Here is a 21,974-nt window from a genome sequence, read left to right as displayed (position 1 = left end):
AATAATGCTCAGATTTGGTCCCTGGCCACAGCCAAACAGAGAAGAAAATTATAATCAAACACAAGGATTAGATAACTGTGTGTTAAATGTTATTAAAAACATTTGTCCACCCAGCTGAAGCCAGTACAATCATATCATGACTTTTTCTTTTTTCCTGTTTTTAGATCGAATAAAAAAATAAAATACTTATCCACAAACATAAATATAACATTTTATGCGGCCTACATAAGAGGTAGCAGTCGAAGGCCTGAAATCATTTGTTAATAATCATGGCGACTTACACATATTTTTTGCTAATTAGCTTCGTATTATTCAATTGTTTCTTAGCTTGGAAAGAGGTATATGCAAAGCCAAATGTGCCAAGACAAGATATAACATTTCAATTTAATCGGAGCTGTTTCCCCCCAGATTTCATTTTTGGGACTGCCTCATCTGCTTATCAGGTATTTTTCAAATTATTCTTTCCTTAATTTCTTTTGGAGAAAAATAATACTAGTACTCTCTCCATCTCAATTTGTTTGATGCAGTTGAATTTTGAGAGTCAAATGAGTTTTTCTTTGACCATGAATTTTTCATATGTCGTTTAAATACTTTGGATTGTCAATTATTGTAATAAATAGTTCTTTTATGTAGTTTCCAAAATTATTAATTTTATTAAAAAACTTAAAGAGTTTATGTCTCAATTCGCGATCAAAGTTGAGAAGTTTGACTCTCGAAATTCGTACTGCATCACACAAATTGGGACGCCAAGAAACTTTAATATTGTTTTTGGGTCCAGAGAAGGTTGGAAAGATACATCTCTATTAGGCTTGGTATAAAAACTTTCCCATTCTATATTGTTGTGCTCATTGTGAGGCCTGTAATTATATATTGTGCAGTATGAAGGAGCAGCAAATGAAGGAGGAAGAGGACCTAGTATATGGGATACATATACTCATCAACATCCTGGTACTCTGTGTGTGTACGCGCACACAAATATATTATTCTTACAATTAATTGGAGTTTACTATGTAAGATATTTTGTGGAACGAAATCATTAATATTAAGTCAAGTAATCAGAGGTAATTGAGAAAGTGAACTCCATTGCAAGTTGAAAGTGTTGGAAATCGGAAATCACACATTGCTTAGATGACTGAACAATATTTGTTGTGTGCTAAACCAAAAACTCCTGAATCCTAAGAACCTCTATCTTTTCATCATTTTTTACAAGATTTATAGAAGCAAACGAAAAGTGACATATTTGAAGAATGTAATTAATGTGTGTAGTAAAAACAAAATAAAATGTTATGCAGAAAGGATAAGAGATCTCAGCAATGGTGACGTAGCAGTTGATTTCTACCATCGCTACAAGGTATGAGAATAATCAATAAATATATTTAAATAGTTGCAAATGAGAAAAATTCTAAAAATGATATCTTCTCTTAATGAAAAATGTTTTGAATTACTATAGCTGTTCATCCCATTCCTTCTATTTTGCAGGAAGATATAAAACTAATGAAATATGAAGGGTTTGATGCTTTTAGATTTTCTATCTCGTGGTCGAGAGTTTTACCATGTAAGGTTCCTTGGATCTTTATTATAAGAATTTCACTCGCATATTTTTAATTGACTTAATTTTTTTTTTTTTTGAGGCCAAAATTGCATTAATTGGAAATTAAGGCCATTTCGCACAAGCTCATTGGTGCACAGCTCCTAAGTGTTCATTATAAGTTTCAATTAATTAACGAGCTATTTTTTTTTTTAATTTCACCCTACCGAAAATTCAACACTATCTCAATTCCACCTCATTATAAAACCTGCAGTCGTTTTTGCCTTTTATAGGGTTCCATCATCGTATTAGATTTACTCGTAAATTATCATGTAGTATTAGCTTTGATTTCGATTGAATTAATTGAGGTGTTTCCGATTTAATCAAAAATAGATGGGAAGCTAAGCATGGGAGTAAACAAAGAGGGTATCGCCTTCTATAATGATCTCATCAATGAGCTCTTAGCAAACGGTAAGTTTTTAGGGTTATTGTAAGAATTAGTAGGTGGGATGGCAATTTAGTTTGTCTCCTCATATGATTTTGAAAATTTCTCTGTCTAATTTTTAGGATTGAGATAAGAGTCAATTACTCAAATGGTCACTCAACTATCTCAAATTATCTCCTAAAGTCACTTTACTTTCATTTGTAACAACAAAGTCACTGAACTATGCCTATTGCACTCAGAAGGTCACCCAACTAGATTTTTCAAATTTTGAATTGCCAAATACCTATTTTGCCTCTAAATTATAAATATTTATCTACTTTTTTTTTAAACTTTTTAATTTATATTATGGACATACCTATAGAATAAATAAATATTATTTATAAATTAAAAAAATAAAAGTATATAAGCATGTATAACGCTGGAAAAAAAAATAACGAGCATAGTAAAAAAAATATTAATTAGAATAATTTGTTAGTAATAATAATTTTAGTATTAACAACAAAAATTCAAAAAATTATTTATACAATTCAGAATAATAAAAATAAAGGCTGTAAAATATATATTCCATGCACGTAATATAAAATAATTGTTTAAATAAGAAAGAATTACAGCACATGTCACTTGGCCTAACAACCCAACCGAAAATGGCCCACATTTGAAGCTCTTGCCCTATTTAGCCTATGTTGTACATAACTTGAAAGAAACTTTTCAGCCTTTAGCCCACTATTAAAGACATACTTTTAGGGTTTTTATTATTTTCTTCTTTCTTCATTCCCTTCTCTCTCACCGCCTCTCACTTCTTTCTTTCTAACCCACATAGATCCCTCATCCTCTCTTAACCTAGCCCCCGCTATTCCCCCTCCTCTACCCCCACCNATTGTGTAAATAATTTTTAAATTTTTGTTGTTAATACTAAAACTATTATTACTAAGAAATTATTCTAATTAATTTTTTTTACCATGCTCATTATTTTGTTATTCCAGCATTATATATGCTTAAATACTTTCTATTTTTTATTTATAAATAATATTTATTTATTCTATAGGTAAGTCCATAATATAAATTAAAAAAGGAAAATTCATAATATTAAAAGGTTTTTAAAAAAATAAAAAAAGATAAATATTTATAATTTAGAGGGTAAAATAGGTATTTGACAATTCAAAATTTGATAAATCTAGTTGAGTGACCTTCTGAGTGCAATAAGCATAGTTCAGTGACTTTGTTGTCACAAACGAAAGAAAAGTGACTTTAGGAGATAATTTGGGATAGTTGAGTGACCATTTGAGTAATTGACTCGTTGAATTAATTAGGCCCAAATTTATTTTTCTTTGGCACTAATCTTGTCCCGTACGTGCGATAGGTATAGAGCCTGTTGTCACACTCTTCCATTGGGATACTCCTCAAGCCCTTGAGGATGAGTATCTTGGCTTTCTAAATTACAAAATTGTGTAAGTGTGAAACTTTCAGTTTACCACAAAGTAACAATTCTTTTATATTAATAATTTCATCTCTATATATTGGCAGAGAGGATTTTCGAGATTATGCAGAAGTTTGCTTCAAAGAATTTGGTGATAGGGTTAAACTTTGGAGCACTATCAACGAGCCATGGAGTTTTGCATTTGCTGGATATGACTTAGGTTTATTTGCACCTGGGCGATGTTCAGTTTTGACTAATACCTGTGTTTCTGGGAACTCCGCAACTGAGCCTTACGTTGTTGCCCACAACTTGCTCCTTGCCCATGCAGCAGCCACTAAACTATACATACATCAATACAAAGTACACATAAATAAGAGTTCTTCCTTTAAATTCCTAATTGCTATTTCTTTTCTTTTTCTATGTGTAAAACATGTTATTTTGCTATCGTGTCGTGTCGTGTCGTACTTTACAGGTTACACCGAACTTAGCAGCTTTCATCCAGATACTGTATTTGTCTTAAGAAATTCATTAAACATGCACCACTAATTAATTTAAAACTTAATAACTTAAAAGCACTAGAATCTTGAACCCATAAATTTCATATTCTGGTTCCGCTTCTAATTCTTCATTTTTGTTCTTTATGCATGAAATTATACAGAAATCACAGAAGGGCGAGATAGGAATAGTACTGGTGTCTAATTGGTTTGAACCCTACTCGAAGAGTGAAGAAGATGCCGAAGCAGCTCAAAGAGCCCTCGACTTCATGTTTGGATGGTAACTAAAACGTTTACAGTGGAATTTAACTTTTATTATACATTATAAGTATAAATCAAAGTTTACATAAGAAGATAACTAAGTAATAAGTAAAATTCGTAACATGAAAAATAGAGATGATAACCTGGTATACAACATGTGAAACATAACATGTAAATTCTATAACTGTTAATACATATAAGCTAAAATTCAAATATCTATGCTTATTTGTCTTATGTAAAGGGCAATCACATGTCAAATTGATTACTATCAATCCCGCCAAACTTATTGATTTTAATTAGTTTCCCGTTACAAAACATTAATTAAAATACTCTTAGGGGTCGTTTATTTAACGTAAAAACAAATATAATCTGAGCATAAGATTCTGTATAAATTATACTTCTTTGTTCGATTTTATGTGACAATATGATGTAAATTAAGAGTCCATCAAAGTGTATAGAGAACTTGGTTCTCTATCGGTTCCCACAGAACACAAACACAACAGTAAATAAACAATCCAACAACGTTTACGTAGACTCTTAATCATTCACCTACTTATAATAACTATATTGCAAGTCTCTTTGTAATAATTCTATTACAAAGCTAATCACTTTGACTAACTCTAGTCAAACACAAACCAAGGTTTATGGTTTACAAAGGTATCCCACGAGATGCTTCTAAATAACGCTGAGTAGGAGTTACAAGTGAATAATATGAACAAATACACAACAATACTAAGGACACACAATTTACTCAATGTTGGGATATGGTCCTTCGTTATGTTGCTGCTTTGTTCTCCAATGCCTTGGAGTAAATGAAGACGACCGCATAGTTGAGAGTAAAATATGTTTTAGGGTTTGCAAGTGTGTGTAATCCCTTGACTCATATTGGTAATATATAAGTGAGGTCACCAAGGATGATTCCAGCAAGTGGCCGGTACACAACATGCTTCAATTTTGACTGATGCACTGTTGCGTCTGTAGTGCAGCAACGTTAACATCTGTAAAGAGTTGACACAAGAGGAACTGATATCTATTTGTTCCCTCTGCCGTGCCCTTAACTAATTTTCTTGGAACTTGTGCCAGATATTTGACTTGTTGTTCTGAGCACGGAGAGGCTTTATATCAGGTTCCCTATCTGGTTCTCATATGAAGTTTGTTAAATCATCAAAACAAAAAGCCACACACCTTATCAATTCTCCCCTTTTTGATGATGACAAACTTGAATTGATATTCCCCCTGAGAACCAGATCATCATATTGTTCCCCCTGCAGATTAGTCATATCCCCCCTGAGAACCTATTTCACCCCTTCATATTTTCCCCCCTTTTGGCATCATAACAAGAATTTTATAAGTAAACACAAAAAGATGTCCAGCAAAGTTAACTCATGCCACTTGTGTGCACACAGCATAGCTAAAGATAGAACACAAGAGTATAACATGCATAGAAAAAAAACTAAGATGCTTATTAAATTTAAGGATAAGAAAAACAAGTAGTAGTACCATCTATAAAATCCACAAAATAAACATTGCCAAATTACCACAGTCATAGGGATAAAATATCAAAACAGGACACTAGAGAGTAGAACAGGGACTGATAAACTGGACACTAACAAGGAGACAATTTAGGGGGCACTGGAAGAGGAAGAGAAGGACGAAGGGGCAAGAGCTTTGAGGAGAACATCCACTCGAGCATTTGCAGACCTCTACTCATTGATTAGCTGCTCTTTCAGGTTCTCAACCTCTTTCCCCATCTTTGCATTCTCAGTTGTCAAGCGGGCAACTTTTGCACCCTGAGTACTGCTAGATCCAGGTTCCTCTCTGGCTGAACTGAGCTTTCCCTCAAGAATGGTATTCTGAGCCTTCAGCCTCCTTATCTCCTCCTTAGCAGCACTCTGAGCATCAATCTACTGCAAAATTGTAGAACTAATGCCAACTCCCCCTTCTTATCAATACACGCACATTCCTCCAAGGTATTTATTGAGAACATTTGCTTACGAGTTCCCACAGCTGCTCTCCCTAAGGGGACTTTGAAATGTTCAAAAACTCTAGTGAGCAGGAACCCATATGGAAACCCATGGTTCCCATCCTTGAAGTTTGGCACCTTCTTCATGTGTTCAATCAGGATTCCGGGCAAATTGATAGTAGTGTATCCGTCCAATGCCTCCAAAAAAAACAGGTCCGCTATCGATGTAATGGATCGTCTTTCAGCTTGAGGTAGCAAGGCCTTGTTCACCATCTCAAACATAAGTTGATATTATGGAAGCAGTGCCTTCTTGTACTCGTTCCCCTTGTTGAATAGCCTGCGACTTTAGAATGATCTTCCTAAAACTTGGGGAATAGGTCCCCTCAACAGTTGAGAGCCCCTCAGCAGACACATCAAGAATACTTCTCAGTACGGCCTCATCAATCACAAAATCCACACCATTGACTCGGGCAAATGTTGTCATCCTTCACAGTGAACAGATCAGCATAGAAACTGTGGAATACCTCCTCATAGACTTTTGGACTTTGAACAGTAAAAAGATGAGTCCACGTATGAGATTCACTGATTCAACTAACTGCCTCATGCCAACGTGTCAAGAATGTTAGTATCAAACACTGCCCCACATCACTTTTTGCTTCTTCAGCTTTGTTTTGCTTTCCCTCTCAGACACTTCCACTCTCGCCCTTTTTGAGAAACCATGTTCCTCACTGTTACTTGGCTTTCTCTTGTGAGACTTCTTTTTCCCAACACCTTTTTCCTTCCTAGTAGGCCTTTCCTTCTCACCAGACTCCTTCCTCTCAGCACTCTCTTCACCACCATTTCAACACCCTTCACAGATAATACCTTCTTGAGGTTCACAAGCACAGTCTTCTTAAAGGATTTGCGAAGAAGGGAAACAGGTTCCTTATTCACCTCTTCATCCTCAACTTTCGCAACATTGGCCGGAGGCAGATCTTCCTCATCAACTAATCTACTCGCCTTCACCAATCTTTTTCTCTTCATTTTCTCCTTATTCTCCTTTAAAACATTTTCAAGGGAAACTTTCTTCTGCTGCCTAGTGGTGGGTCTTTTAAGAACATACTCCTTAAAAGCTATCTCACCACTCCTAGCGGTGATGAACTTGGATACATGCACATTGTCATAATCCTCCTCACTTCCATCATCATCTTCTTCTTCTTCTTCTTCTTCTTCTTCTTTTTCTTTTTCTGACACAGACTTCATCTTAAGAAACACAAAGTCTAAAGGGGTTGCATCGAGGTGAGGGGAAGGAGGAGGGTCAGTACGGTCCAGGGGCTATTTGGTGGAGCATGGAGTTTCATCTCAAATCGGAGCAGAGTGCGCCTCTTGGACAGAGGGAGTAGGTCCCGCTGTTGGCTCCCCTGTAGTAGTAATTGGTACCAAGTCACCTTGAGGACCAGGTCCCTATTTCCATCCCCATTCCCTCTTTCTTCCCCCTGAACCCTAGCACTCACAACATCAGACACAAACTCCCTTTAGCAGCAATAAATAACATATTTTCTATAGCTTCATTCTCACGCATATCTTCTGAGAATGCAGAACCAGTAATAGCTAGATGAGCATTACCTGATGGAGATAGGACGTTTAGATCAAAAGTTGGAAAAAAGGAGGTGTCAGATGCACCATATTCTTCACCAAGACTAATGATAACCATATGGTCGTCACTTTCTTCCTCAACCCGCTGACTCGAGACCTCTGTACCTTCTTCCCCTTCCACCAGTCCTTCTACTTTCATGTTTTCTGTTGTAGCAGAGGGAGATGTCGAAGCGACAAACTTCTTAGGAATTTGGGTTTTTCGGCTATGATTTGAACCAGAACGGAGTAGGGGAGGAAACAGTAGGTGGTGGTTGGTTGGAGATAAGGGTTTCAGTAGGTGAGGAAGAGGCTCCGGTCCTGATGTCTGTGCTTCAAGAGACGAAGACACTATAGGGATTTCAATGGTGGCATTAGGGGACTCTGATTGCGGTGAAGACATGGTTGATTTTTAGAGTGAAGACATGAAAGAGAGGGTTTTCAGGGAGAAAGAGAGAGTTTGATGGCTTTGATGTAGACAATTATGAGAGAGACATGTCTTTTGGGATTATTTAGAGGGAAATGAGGGACCAGTTACAAATGGACGCGATTGAATGGGTAGTCGGGTCAGTTTGTAATAGGTTTGACATTTGGGTTTAAAAGATATGGGAAAAAGGGCGGACACACTTAATGACGTGGCACAGTGGCAGTTCAAAATGCATATGAGTGTAAGAGGAACTACTAACCCGAGTCACGGGAACCAGGCTCCCTCACTAATTTTGCAAATATGAGCATCATTCTTCTAACAGATTGCAATGTCATTAGCTGCTTGTTTGTCCTGTAATTGCCATGCGTGTTTACCTGCAATGGTATAAAATAGAGTTAGAAGTTGCCAGAAAACACTTTTTAGCAATTCACCTTACTATTCTTTCATAGCCAGTCATTGAGGGACAATGTTCTCAGCTCAATTTGATCAATCCTAGCTCCAGTAGATTCTTCTCAAAATGCTCTCTACTTAGTACTTTGGTGAAGATATCAGCTACCTGGTCCTCTGTTTTGCAAAACATCATACAGATGAGACCCTTTTCAACAATGTCCCTCAGGAAATGGTGTCACACATCAATGTGCTTTGTCCTCTTATGCTGAACACTATCATTTGCCATATTGAGGGTACTTGTGTTGTCACACAGTTAGATAGTACACCAAAATCTTCTAATTATTGCCTGATCCACAAGAGTTGAGCACAACATGAGGCAACTGGCACGTATTCAACTTTTGTAGTGGAGAGGGCTGCAGAATTTTATTTATGTGTACCCCATAAAATTAAGCATGATCCCAGAAGAAGTGCCATACCAGATGTTCTTTTCCTATCCACCAGATAACCAACATAATCAGCATCAACATACCCAATTATGTCAAAATTATCTCCTGAGGGATAATAGAGGACCAGGTCTTTATCAAAAAAAAAAAAAAATAGAGGACCAGGTCTTGCGTTCCTTTGAGATATCTCAAAATTCTCTTAGCAGCTTTCAAATGAGATTCTTTAGGGCTTGATTGGAATATACCAGACAAACCCACACTAGACATGGTGTCAGGTCTGCTGGCTGTTAGGTACAAGAGAGAAACCAATGATACACCGATACATGGTTTCATTTACAGGGGAACCTGGTTCGTCCATGTCTAGATGAGTGGGAGTAGCAATGGGAGTATCAGTGGTCTTTGAACATTCCATCTCAAACTTCTTCAGAAGCTCGTTAATGTATTTCTGCTAACTTATCATCATTCCCTTAGAGGTTTGATTAACATGATATCCTAGGAAGAAGTTTAGTTCTCTCGTCATACTCATCTCAAACTCGTTTCCCATAAGCTTGGCAAACTCCTCACACAAGGAATAATTTGTTTCACCAAAGATGATGCCGTCAACATAGACATGCACAATTAGCAGGTTCATCCCTCTTTTCTTTAGAAAAAGAGTGTTGTTAATTTTCCCTCTAATAAATCTTTTTTCCAGAAGGAACCTAGACAACCTTTTATACCATGCACGAGAGGCCTGGTTTAAACCATATAAGGCCTTGTCAAGCTTGAATACATGTTTAGAATGCTCATGGAATTCAAAGCCATGTGGTTGTTCCACAAAGACTTCTTCCTTCAAATATCCATTCAAAAATGCACTCTTAACATCCATTTGGAACAATTTAAATTCTATATGAGATGCAAAAGCAATGAAAATTCTGATGGCTCCCATTCTTGCAATTGGAGCAAAAGTTTCATCATAATCATTTCCTTCCTCTTGATTATAGCCTTGAACCACCAGCCTGGCCTTATTCCTTATTGTATTTCCAAACTCATCAAGCTTGTTTCTGAACACCCACCTGGTTCCAATAACTGTTCTATCTAAAGGTCGGGAAACTAGGTGCCACACATTGTTCCTCTCAAATTGATGGAGCTCTTCTTGCATGGCAGCAATCCAGTCAGCATCTTTCAATGCTTCCTTCATATTTTTTGGCTCAATATAAGACAGGAAAGCCGAGAAAGAAAACATCTTTCTTGTCTTTGATCTGGTATGAATTCCTGAATCCAGAGCGGTGATTACATTTTAGAGAGGATGTGAGATTTTGTACTTCCAGTTAGTCACCTAAGTCTTAGGGTATTAGGGACCAGGTTCCGTCATGTGAGACCCATTATTAGCATCCATGAAAGTGTGAGAACCACTTCTCGAATCACCACCAGGGGTGCCTAGCACAACATCAACAACTCTATTTTCGGCTTCAGTTGTTGTGATGGAAGGACCAGGTTCCTCCGAATCTGCTGGAGGTTCTGTTGCATCTTCTTCACTGGACTCCTCGACTTGACTCATCAGATTTGCTTTCCCGTTTGCAATATTAATGCCCTCTCTAGAGACCTTTGAATACTCTCCATCTTGATCATTCTTATCATGTGAATCCTTCCCACTTGAGTGGTATAGTTCATCAAAGACTATAAGTACGCTTTCCTCTACACATTGAGTGCTTTTGTTATAGTCCTTCTATGCTTTGCTTTGTGAAGAATAGCCAAGAAAAATTCCTTCATCACTTTTAAAATCAAATTTTCCCAACGCTTACTTACCATTATTGAGAACAAAATATTTTCAATCAAATGCTCTCAGGTAAGTCAACTTTGGTTTTCTTCCATTTAGCAATTTATACGGGGTCTTGTTTAGGAGGGACCTGATCATGCACCTATTAATCAGATAGCAGGTAGTGTTCAATGCCTCAGCTCAAAAGCTCTTTGGTACGTCGCTGTCAATTAGCATCGTCCTTGCCATATCTTTAAGGGTCCTATTTTTCCTCTCCACAACACCTTTTTGTTGGGGGGTGTTCTGGGAGCCGAAAAATTATGACTTATACCATTTTCAGCACATATTCATCAAATTTTTCATTGTCAAACTCGATACCATGATGATCTTATGCTCAAAATATTATGGCTCATCTTCACTTGAATTTGCTTCACAAAGGTGGCAAAAACTAGCAAGGTTTCATCTTTGATTCTGAGGAACAAGGTCCATACGAATCTGGAATAATCATCAACAGTAATAAAGATGTACTTTTTTCCTCCTTTGTTGGGCATCTTCATAGGTCCACACAGATCTATATGGAGAAGATCCAGTGGCCTTAAGATGCTTACTTCCTTCTTTGGCTTGAATGTGGACCTGACTTGCTTCCCTTTCACACGTGCATCACACACCTTGTGATCTTTGAACTCTGACTTCGGCATCCCACGAATCAGGTCCTTCTTGATTAGCTTGTTCCAAAGAGAGAAGCTTGCATGTCCTAATCTTCTGTGCCACAGTTGAGCATCATCATCAACAACACTCAAACATGTAATACCGCCACTGTTCAGAGACTCAAAGTCTACAACATAGATGTTTATGAATCATTTTGCCACAAGAAGCACTTCACGAGATACAATATTGGTGACTGTGCAAGACTTTGATAAGAACTCCACTTCGTTTTCTTTGACGCAGATTTGAGAGACACTCAACAGGCTGTGTTTTAAGCCATTCACATAATACATATTTTCAATTGAATGAGTGAGTGTCTTCCCAAAAATTTTCAACTTCCAGAATGTATCCCTTTTCTCCATTACCAAAGGACACACTACCACCTTACAGGGATTTAAGTGAAAGGAAATCATCAGTACTTCCAGTCATGTGTTTAGAGCAACCACTATCCATGTACCATTTTTGGCCAGTTCCTTTCACTGCTGCCTGCACAAGAAAATCAAAGATTAGACTCAGGAACCCAAACTAATTTTGGGTCTCTTTTAAAGGGGCGAATTAAACTTCTTTTTATCCAAAAGCATTCATCACACATTTTTTTATAGAGAATTAGGTTCCTTAGCAGTAGATACCTTTTCAGCAAAAACTTTATTTTTCTGTTGGGACTGAAATCTTTCTTTACATAAATCATTGAAACGGCCAGTGTTACCACAGTGAGTGCAAAACCAGTTATCAGGCCCAGTAATATACTTGCTATGTAGGTGGTGGGGAGCCTTTTCAATCGATTCCCTGCCTATTCCCCCCTCCCCCCCCCCCCCCCCATTATTTTTATACATGGAAGCAATTGTGTCGGAGGACCAGGTCCACTTCAGAGATTTATTTAGGTCATTTTTAACCTTGCTTAGATCTTCCTGAAGTTGTCTATTTCTTTCAAGTTCAGCACAAAGACTCAATTTTGCCTTTTTAAGTTCATTTTCAAGCTTAAGATATGCCTCACTAACTACTTCCTTTCCTTTTGAAGAGTTCATGCAATTTTCTATTGAAGTTTTTATAGAAATATTGTCCCTTTTTAACTCCTCTACTGTTTTCTTTAGATCCACAACTACTACCAGCAAGTCATGTCTCTCATGTTCTATCTCTTCAATTTTCTCAGTTAGAAATATCTTTTTCTTTCTTTAAATCCTCTATTGTTTCCTTCAAATCAACAACTACGACCAGTAAATAATCTCTCTCATGCTCTACCTCTCCTATTTCCTCAAGTAAAGCATTTTTATCATTAATAAGATTGTGATAAGCATCAATTAAGACATTAGCTAAAGATACCAACTTCCTTTGAGAATAAGACTTCAAATTTCTGTGAATGTCTAGAAAATTTACCTCGTCATCATCATCATCTTCATCCTCATGAGATTTTGCCATTAGGAAAAATATGGAGTGCTTCGCTTTCAACAGACATCAAGGAGGTGTCACCTTATTCATCATCACCCTCAGATTCACTAGAGGAATCTCCCCATGCAGCAAGAGTTTGTTTCACAATATTATCAGCGGCATCTCTTCTCTTGAATTTCTTGTTGGGGACCAAGTTGCTCTTAGACATCTTGTCTGTGTTGTGCTTGTAATGGTCCTGCTTGTGGAGAGGGCAATCTTTGATGAAATGTCCTGGCTTCCCACATTTATGACATCAATCATAGCCTTTTGTTTTTCTAGAGCTACCCTTTTTAGGGATACGTCCATTTCTACGAACCATTTTCTGAAACCTCCGTGTGAGATTGGCCATGTCAGCATCATCACCACTTGAGTCATTGTTGTCATATTTGAGAATCAGGTTCTTCTCCTTTTTTGGATTCTCTTCTTTCGTGATCCTTCTTCTTCTTCATTTCATAGGTCTTCAGATTTCCAATGAGTTCGTCAATTGTCAGCTTTTACAGATCTTTTGCCTCAATGATAGCATTGACTTTGCTCTCCTAGGAACCAGGTAACACACTGAGTATTTTTATGACCAGTTTGTCACTTGGGATAAACTCTCCTAGAAAATGAAGCTCATTGATGATACAAGTGAAATGAGTATGCATGTCCTGAATGGACTCATCCTCCTTCATCTTGAATAGTTCATACTCAGTAGTGAGCATGTCGATTTTTGACTGCTTGACTTGAGTGGTACCTCCATGTGTAGTTTGGAGAGCCTCCCAGATCTCCTTGGCAGATTGACAAACTGAGATTTGGTTGTACTCGTTTGGTCCAATACAACAAATGATGATCTTCTTTGCTCGAAAGTTTTTCTCGATGGTTTTACGATCAGCATCGTTATATTCTTTCCTTGTCTATGGAACTGTGACTGTTGTCTCTTCAATGGTCTTCATAGGGATGAAGGGTCAATCATAAATGACATCCTAAAGCACCGAATCTTCAGCCATGATAAAATCATGCATTCTTGTCTTCCACTTGTTATAGTATTATCCATTCAATCTCGGTGGTCTGTAGGTTGATTGACCTTCTTCAAAATTTGATGGAGCAACCATGTAGTTCCTTTTTAGGTGTTAGCATTATAGAACGAACCTGCTCTAATACCAATTGATGTAAACTAAGAGACCACCAAACTATATATAGAACCTGGTTCTCTATCAGTTCCCACATAACGCACACACAACAGTAAGTAAATAACACAAAACAATGTTTACGTGGAAAACTCCCAGCTCCCGACACTACTAAAAAAATTGGAATTAGCTACGAACCTCGTCGCTAATCTGTCGCTAAATCGCCCGTAGCTAGCAGAATTTCTTGAAAATATGTCGCTAATCCGTTGCTATATGAGATTAGCGACGGATTTCTCTATTTAGCTACAGAATTTGTCCGTCGCTAAAACTAGTTTTCTTAGTAGTGCGAGATTAAAAATCACGACCTACACTCATAGTATTTCAACTTAACCGAGCAACTTTTTATTACTACCTATTATAACCTAGGAATTAAACTCTCAATCCCTCATGTACTTACATTAACTATATTGCAAGCCTCTTTGTAATAACTCTATTACAAAGATAACCACTTTGACTAACTCTACTCAAACATAAACACGATGGTTTACAAAGTTATCCTACGAGATGCTTCTAAATAAGCTGAGTGGGAGTTACAAATGAATAACATAAACAAATACACAACAATACTAAGGACACATGATGTATTCAATGTTGGGATATGGTCCTTCATTATGTTGCTGCTTTGTTCTTCAATGCCTTGGATAAATGAAGGCGGCTGCACACTTGAGAGTAAAATATGTTTTAAGGTTTGCAAGTGTGTGTAATTCCTTGCCTGATGTTGATTATATGTAAGTGAGGTTACCAATGATGATGCAAGCAAGTGTCTGATACACAACATGCTTCAATAGTGACTGCTGCACTATTGCATTTGAAATGCAATATCTTTAACAGTTGTATTAAGTTGACTTGTAGTGTGACCGAAGAATTGATACCTATCAGTTCCCTCTGCCGTTCCCTTAACTGATTTCCTTGGAACTTGTGCCAGATATTTGACTTGTTGTTTTGAGCACGGAGAGGCTTTGTATCAGGTTCCCTATCTGGTTCTCATATGATATTTGTTAAATCATCAAAACAAAAAGGCATATAACTTATCACAATATTGACATGACACATATTTTAGAAAGAGAGAAAGTCTTTAATGATTTTACAAAAAAAGCAATTGTTGCGTAACTCAATACAATGAATGGTTGGCTTTAGAAATTTTGTATTTTGTAATATTATCCCAAGTTACATAGTGTAGGGAAAGACGTCGAATGAGAATACTTCTATTAGTAACACATAGATAAGTGTCAATTTACGCCATAAGCAGATGAGTTGTTGCTTGGCTAAACTCCATTAGAGAGCTCTAGAAGCTTCGATTGAGAAAGGAGAAGAGGATTGATTTTAGAGATAAAAGAAATGAACTTCTCATCTTTATATTGCTGCATATTAGTACATATATACACACGAGTATAAGAAAAATAATAACTAATTCTAACTGACAGCTAAGCAACTCTAACTGATAGCTAAGTTGGCCTTAACTAACACTAACTACCACTAACTGTACAATACTAACAACTAAGAGTACAACGTATAGAAGCATATGAAATGTATATGCACATCTCAATACCCCCCCTCCTCTCAACTTGGAAGTGAAATCTTCACACCCAACTTGTTTAAGAGAGCAGAATGCTTGATACCAGTGAGAGCTTTTGTAAGAAGACCTGCTAGTTGAGCACTAGTTGCAATGTGATGTAAAGAGATGAGGCCTTCATGAAGTTTGTCTCTCACAAAGTGACGGTCGACTTCAATATGTTTAGTTCTTTCATGGAAGACAAGATTTCTAGCTATGTGTAGAGCAGATTGGTTGTCACGGAAGCCTAAGACTGGCTTGGATAAGAGATAGTAAGTTCATCAAATAGTCTGCACAACCAAGTCAATTCTCCTACAACTTTCCTCAAGGACCTATATTCTGCTTTTGAACACTGAAGGCTATGTCTAATATGGTGTTTGTGAGTTTTCCACAAATTTTCTGTAATATGTAGGATCTGGTAATGGTTTTCCCTCTTTGGCACTCAGCTTTTCATTAGGATCAAGAGGAGTAGAAAGACTACTATAGGAGAAACAGTAATTTTCCTTAAGCATGTCCATAACAAACTTCCTTTGTGAAATGATCACACCATTAGTTGTATATAGAACCTCTAGACCAAGGAAATAATGTAGTCTTCCTAGATCTTTGATCTTAAATTGATCATGTAGGAAAAGTTTGAGTTGAATAATCTCTAAAAGATCTGTTCCAGTAACAATGATATCATCTACATAGACAGTTATATAAATTTTGGAGTGTTCTGTCTTTTTGTAGAAAAGGGAATAATCATTCTAGGAGTATACGTATCCCCTTGAACATAAAGCTTCAGTTAGCTTAGAGTACCACTGTCTACTTGCATGTTTAAGGACATACAATGACTTGTTCAACTTGCAGACCAAGCCTGGAGAACCAGTTGCTAGTCCCGGTGGCATTTGCATATGCACCTCCTCATGGAGATCCCCATGTAGGAAAGCATTATTCACATCTAACTGAAAAATTTGCCATTGTTTCTTTACTGATGTGGCTATGAGGGCTTTTATTGTTGTCATCTTTACAACATGGGTGAAGGTCTCAGCGTAGTCTATGCCTGCTTGTTGACTATAACCCTTCACTACCAATCTAGCTTTGACTCTCTCCACTGTCCCGTCAACTTTGTGCTTTATCTTATAAACCCATCTCGATGGCTTGCTTCCCACTTGGCAAGGGTACAACATTCCATGTATGATTAGCATGCAATGCCTCATACTCCTAAGTCGTAGCTGCTTGCCATGCTAGATTGAGTGCAGCTTCCTCATATGAAGATGGTTCACAGTCATTGCAAACATTCATCACAAGTAATTGGCTATCATGGATTAAAGATGCAGGCGAGATATCACTGTTTAAGGAAAATAGGGCACTAAGAGAAGTGGAGGATGTTGATTGGTCATTAGTTACAGAAGGAGGAGTGGATTTCAATTGAGGTACATTGCAAACATAATCTTGTAAGTGAGTAGGGACCTTGTGTTATCTCCCAGATCTCCTAGGTTCTAGAGTTGGTGGAGGATCCTGTAAGGTGTTATCAGGTAAGTCTTGTGAGGTGACAATAGGAATGCTAGAAAGTTGTGGTTCAAGAAAAGAATCTACAGAGTGATTGAGGGTAGACTCATCAGATGTAGTCTCAACATCGTCTGAATTAGATGGAATGCCTATTGTGGGTTGAAGAGCATCAGTGTGTAGTTCAATGATGAAAGGAATTGAATGAATGGCTGAAGGGAAGGAACCAGTAGTAGGAGAAATGGAAAAAGGAAAAATATTTTCATGAAAGGTTACATCTCTAGATATATGGATCCTTTTGGATTCCAGATCCAACACTTTACAGCCTTTGGTGTCAAAAGGATACCCAATAAAAATATGTGGCACACTTCTGGGCTCAAACTTGTCTCTATGTGTTTTTGGTATGGTAGGAAAACACAGACAACCAAAACTCCTAAGGTGAGAGTAGTTTGGCTATGTCTTGTACAGAAGTTCAAACGGACATTTGTTTTTGAGATAAGAAGTGGGTAGTCTATTTATCAGATATGTAGCTGTTAGAATACACTCTCCCCAATACCTCACAAGCAACTTTGGCTGAAATAGGAGTGTCCTAGCTATCTCTAAAAGATACTTGTGCTTCCTTTCAACTACACCTTTCTGTTGTGGTGTATATGGACAAGTTCTCTGGTGGACAATGCCTTGATCTTAGAAGAAAGAAGTAGGTTCCACACTAGTGATTTCTAAACCATTGTATGATCTGACCGACTTTATGGTTGTGTGAAATTGGTTCTTAACTAGGGAAACACATGCTTTGACAACCTGCAGGGTATTACTCTTACTGGACAAGAGGTGAGTCCAAGTGGTCATGCTATTGTCATCTACCATGGTAAGGAAATAATTGTAATTGTTATAGGTAGGTATATGATATGGTCCCCATAGATAAATGTGTAACAAGTCAAATATCTATTTGGTATTGCTGGTTCTTTGGGGAAATGGCAACCTGGTTTGTACGACCATTGCACAGATGGAGCACATGAAAGGCTGTTTGTTAGAAAAAGCAATAGGAATGGTGGAAATGCTCTTCGTTTTAACAAAAGGAACATGTCCTAACCTATTATGCCACAATACATTCACATCATTGCCATGAGACAAACAAGAGAAAGGAGCACAAACAGAAATTTAATTAAGAATGGACTTATGTACACTTGACAGGCGATCACATTGTGAGGAGTCCTTATCACAAGCAGTAGATGATTTCTTGCAGATGGATTTATTTACATCACAAGTGTGAGATGGAATACAAGAAACAGAAAAAATAGATGCTAAAATATTACTGGCATTCTTCAGATAGAGAGAGAAAAGGAGATACAACCCATCCCTGATCGTACCAATCTCCAGAGGCCTCTTTATTGAAGGGGCCTACAGAAGACAACAAGCATCAATGAAGGCCACTAAAGACTTGAGTTGAGCAGTCAAAGAAGAGATAGATATTAGAATAAATTTTAATGATGGGACAAACATGACTCTATGCAAGGTGATTTGAGGAGCAAGTGACACATTACCAATTTTTGTCACTCTAACTTTGTAATCATTTGGGAGAGTAACCAACAAAGGATAGGGTCGTATTCTAATGTCTGGCAAAGAAGATCTATTGAAAGTCATATGATGGGATGCCCCAGAATCTAGAATCCATATGTCAATCCAAGTTCTGAAACATTTACAAGATAGTTTCTCAAAATCAATTGAGGAAGTGAAAGTGATCATACCTGCAAAAGGTATGGCTCCTGCAACAAGGTTCACAGCACCAGTCCCATGATTTGTACTCTTTGAGCTTTCTCCTCCACTATTCCCATGAAAGTGTTGCAAGATACTGAGTAATTGACCGTATTGTTCCTTAGACAAGTTTAGATTCTGACTTTCATCTTTGGGTCTAAACTCATCTGTTTTAGCACATGTTTCATCTAGAGAAGTGACATGTGCATTGGCTATTACCCTCTTATTTTTGTTATACTTGAAGTTCTGATTGTGGCCCTGAGGATAACCATGAAGCTTGAAGCATTTTCCTTAGTATGACCTAGGCATTTGCAGTAATCACATAATGGTCTAGTTCTGCTGGTGTTTGGAAAGTTAGCATTGGGGGCATAATTGGTTCTGAAGTTATTGTTCCCAAAATTGTTGGCATTTCCTGAAGTATTGACATGAAGGGAAATAAATTCTGGAGACAAATGATTTGTAGGTTTCATCTCTCGTTGCTTTTCATCTTGAATGAGCAATGAAAAGGCTTGTGCCATTGAGGGCAGTGAATTCATCATGAGAATACTACCCCTTACTGTTGTATAAACCTCATTCAATCCAATAAGGAATTGAATAATTCTCATGTCCTGTTCTGCTTTGTGCATATTCTCCTTGGCACCACAAGTGCATTGACAGCAACATTGTATCTTTGCACTCAAGGTGCTCAGTTCTTCCTAAAGCTTCTTCAGCTTAGTATAGTAGGTAGTGATATCCAAAGTACCCTGGGATAAATCACTGATCTCCTTCTGAATTTGGATCCACTGTTCAACTGCATCATTAGCATATTCTACACTATATGCTATCTCGTTTGCTAGTGTTAAGAATCCAAGAGGTCACCATATCATCACAACGTTCCCATTGTCGAAATTTAGGTGACTGAGAATCAGGTCGTTTGCACTCTCCACTGATAAATCCAGTCTTATTTTTGATAGATAAACCACACAAAACAGCACGGCGCCATGACCTATATCCAATTCCACTAAAGGCTACGGTGACTAACATAGCTCCAGGATGGATTACTAGGATCAATTACAAAATTAGGGACAACTTCGACATTTGGAGTAGTACCAGTTCCATTGCTTTAATCAGTAACAACCATGTTTATTTTTGAAGAAATACACAGTCGAAAATCGAAGAAAACTAGATCGAGGGAAAAATTAGGTACTTACACAGTATGAATTGAAAGGAATTTAGAACAGAATCGAGAAGTCCTTTGGACTGAGGGACGAATGCTACGAGTGGATCGAAGGTCTCCGTGCTCTGATACCATGTTAATTTACGCCATAAGCGGACAAGTTGTTACTTGGATAAACTCCATTAGAGAGCTCGAGAAGCTTCGATTGAGAAAGGAGAAGAGGATTGATTTCAGAGATAAAAGAAATGAACTTCTCATCTTTGTATTGCTGCATATCAGTACATATATACACACGAGTATAAAACAAAAAAATAACTAATTCTAACTGACAGTTATGCTAGCCTTAACTAACTGTATAATACTAACGGGTAAGCGTACAATGTATAGAAACATATGAAATGTATATACACATCTCAATAATAAGAGTAACTAAAAACAAAAAAAATGTTAAAATAATTAATTTTCGCGTAACAACCCCCACATTATTAGTTAGCGAATAATAATCCATCCATTTTTGTTGCAGGTTTATGAGTCCGTTAACTTATGGTGACTATCCAGAAAATATGCGTAAACTTGTGGGAAGTCGTTTACCAAATTTCACTGCGGAGGAAGCTGAAATGGTGAAAGGTTCCTTTGATTTCTTGGGTCTAAACTACTATACTTCGACTTATGCACGCAATAAAATTACTCCCGTTGATAATAATTTGAATCCTCGTTATTCAACTGATTCTCAAGTCACTCAAACACGTAAGTGTAATTTAATATAAGCTTTTCAAGAGCAAATCATAATTTTCTGCTCTTAGTGTCCCATGCATATTTATTAAGTATTTATTTTTATTTCTCTTTTGCAGCATTAAGAAATGGCAAATTTATTGGTGAACCGGTATGTCTTTTGTTTTTTTCGATAAGTTTATTTAGGAAATAATCTTTTTCCTTTTTTGTTTTGTTAGGGCACCTGATTTCTACTAATGCATTTATTTGTTTTTTTTCATTTTTTCCTAGACGGGCTCAAGTAATATTTTGGTTGTCCCGAGAGGTTTACGCAATCTTCTCGTCTATGCGAAGGAAAAATACGATAATCCAATAATTTATATTACGGAAAATGGTACCTAATCAGCAGTCTTTTATTATAATACAAATAATTTTACCTTGTTTATTCAGCTTCTAATGTTTTGGCCTCTTATATGGTAATTAGGTATGAGTGATATCAATACCAGAGCAGTTGAACCAGGAGTCAATGACATCCAAAGGGTTAATTTCCACCGTCGTCATCTCTTGATGCTCAACGATGCCCTCAAGTGAGTATCTTCACTTCTTATTAAATTTCCTCTATTAAGAAAAGTATAGACATTTGGAATTAATTAGAACAACGTATCTAAATAACATACAAGGGGAATGTCAAAAGTAACTTATCAACAAACATTGTAACTGAGAAATTAATTAATTAGGAGATATTTGTACGGAGTTACTGCATAACTTGAAAAATAAGAAAAAATATAAAAAAATGTCATATATAGTATAAAAGATAATTGAACATAGGACCTCCAAATACTCGTACTTACGACAAAGCTTGCAAATAATTCTTTGTTTGTGGTTGTTGTTTGTTCTTCTTATTTTCAACGGTACAGTATACATACTTTGCTGTTTCGGTTTTTCTCCTCATACTTATTTTTTCTTCCTAATGTTAGGGATGGAGTGAAGGTGAAGGGTTATTTAGCTTGGTCGCTTTTGGATAATTTTGAGTGGGCTTCAGGATATACTCAAAGATTTGGGCTCAACTATATCGATTTTGAGAATAATTTAAAGAGATACCCCAAACGTTCTGCTCTTTGGTTCAAACAATTTCTTCTCCAATAGAAAATTTTGGAGCTATTGTATTCTTTATGTTAGTTTCATTATGTCAATTTCTTCATATACGTGCTGCATTGCATGCAGTCCTATCAATAACTAAATGTTTTGCATGTAAAAACAGTTATATGTGTTTCTCCTGAACAATAGTAACTCTTGGTTGCTTAA

The 21,974-nt window shown here is 37.0% G+C and overlaps 1 protein-coding gene across 1 annotated transcript; it reads left to right on the top strand.

The window, feature by feature from the left end:
- The first annotated feature begins 251 nt into the window (after window positions 1-251).
- Window positions 252-21,974, top strand: LOC109243305 (furcatin hydrolase-like). Its single transcript, XM_019410213.1, has 13 exons — window positions 252-443; window positions 879-948; window positions 1,293-1,351; window positions 1,480-1,555; window positions 1,922-1,999; window positions 3,334-3,421; window positions 3,498-3,750; window positions 4,049-4,164; window positions 20,482-20,705; window positions 20,810-20,841; window positions 20,961-21,063; window positions 21,154-21,256; window positions 21,647-21,974. Exons 1-13 carry the CDS (start codon window positions 270-272, stop codon window positions 21,813-21,815), a joined length of 1,545 nt encoding a protein of 514 aa, XP_019265758.1. The 5' UTR covers window positions 252-269; the 3' UTR covers window positions 21,816-21,974.

The sequence above is a fragment of the Nicotiana attenuata genome, unplaced genomic scaffold (genome assembly GCF_001879085.1).
Source record: "Nicotiana attenuata strain UT unplaced genomic scaffold, NIATTr2, whole genome shotgun sequence".
Lineage (NCBI taxonomy): Eukaryota > Viridiplantae > Streptophyta > Magnoliopsida > Solanales > Solanaceae > Nicotiana > Nicotiana attenuata.
This window is presented reverse-complemented; position numbering and strand designations above follow the sequence as displayed.

Excerpts from the sequence above, each read along its gene's own strand:
- LOC109243305 (XM_019410213.1), top strand. The coding sequence starts at position 270 with ATGGCGACTTACACATATTTTTTGCTAATTAGCTTCGTATTATTCAAT. Across the intron at positions 20,842-20,960 it reads GCAAATTTATTGGTGAACCG|ACGGGCTCAAGTAATATTTT; the intron begins GTATGTCTTTTG and ends ATTTTTTCCTAG. Across the intron at positions 21,257-21,646 it reads ATGCTCAACGATGCCCTCAA|GGATGGAGTGAAGGTGAAGG; the intron begins GTGAGTATCTTC and ends TCCTAATGTTAG.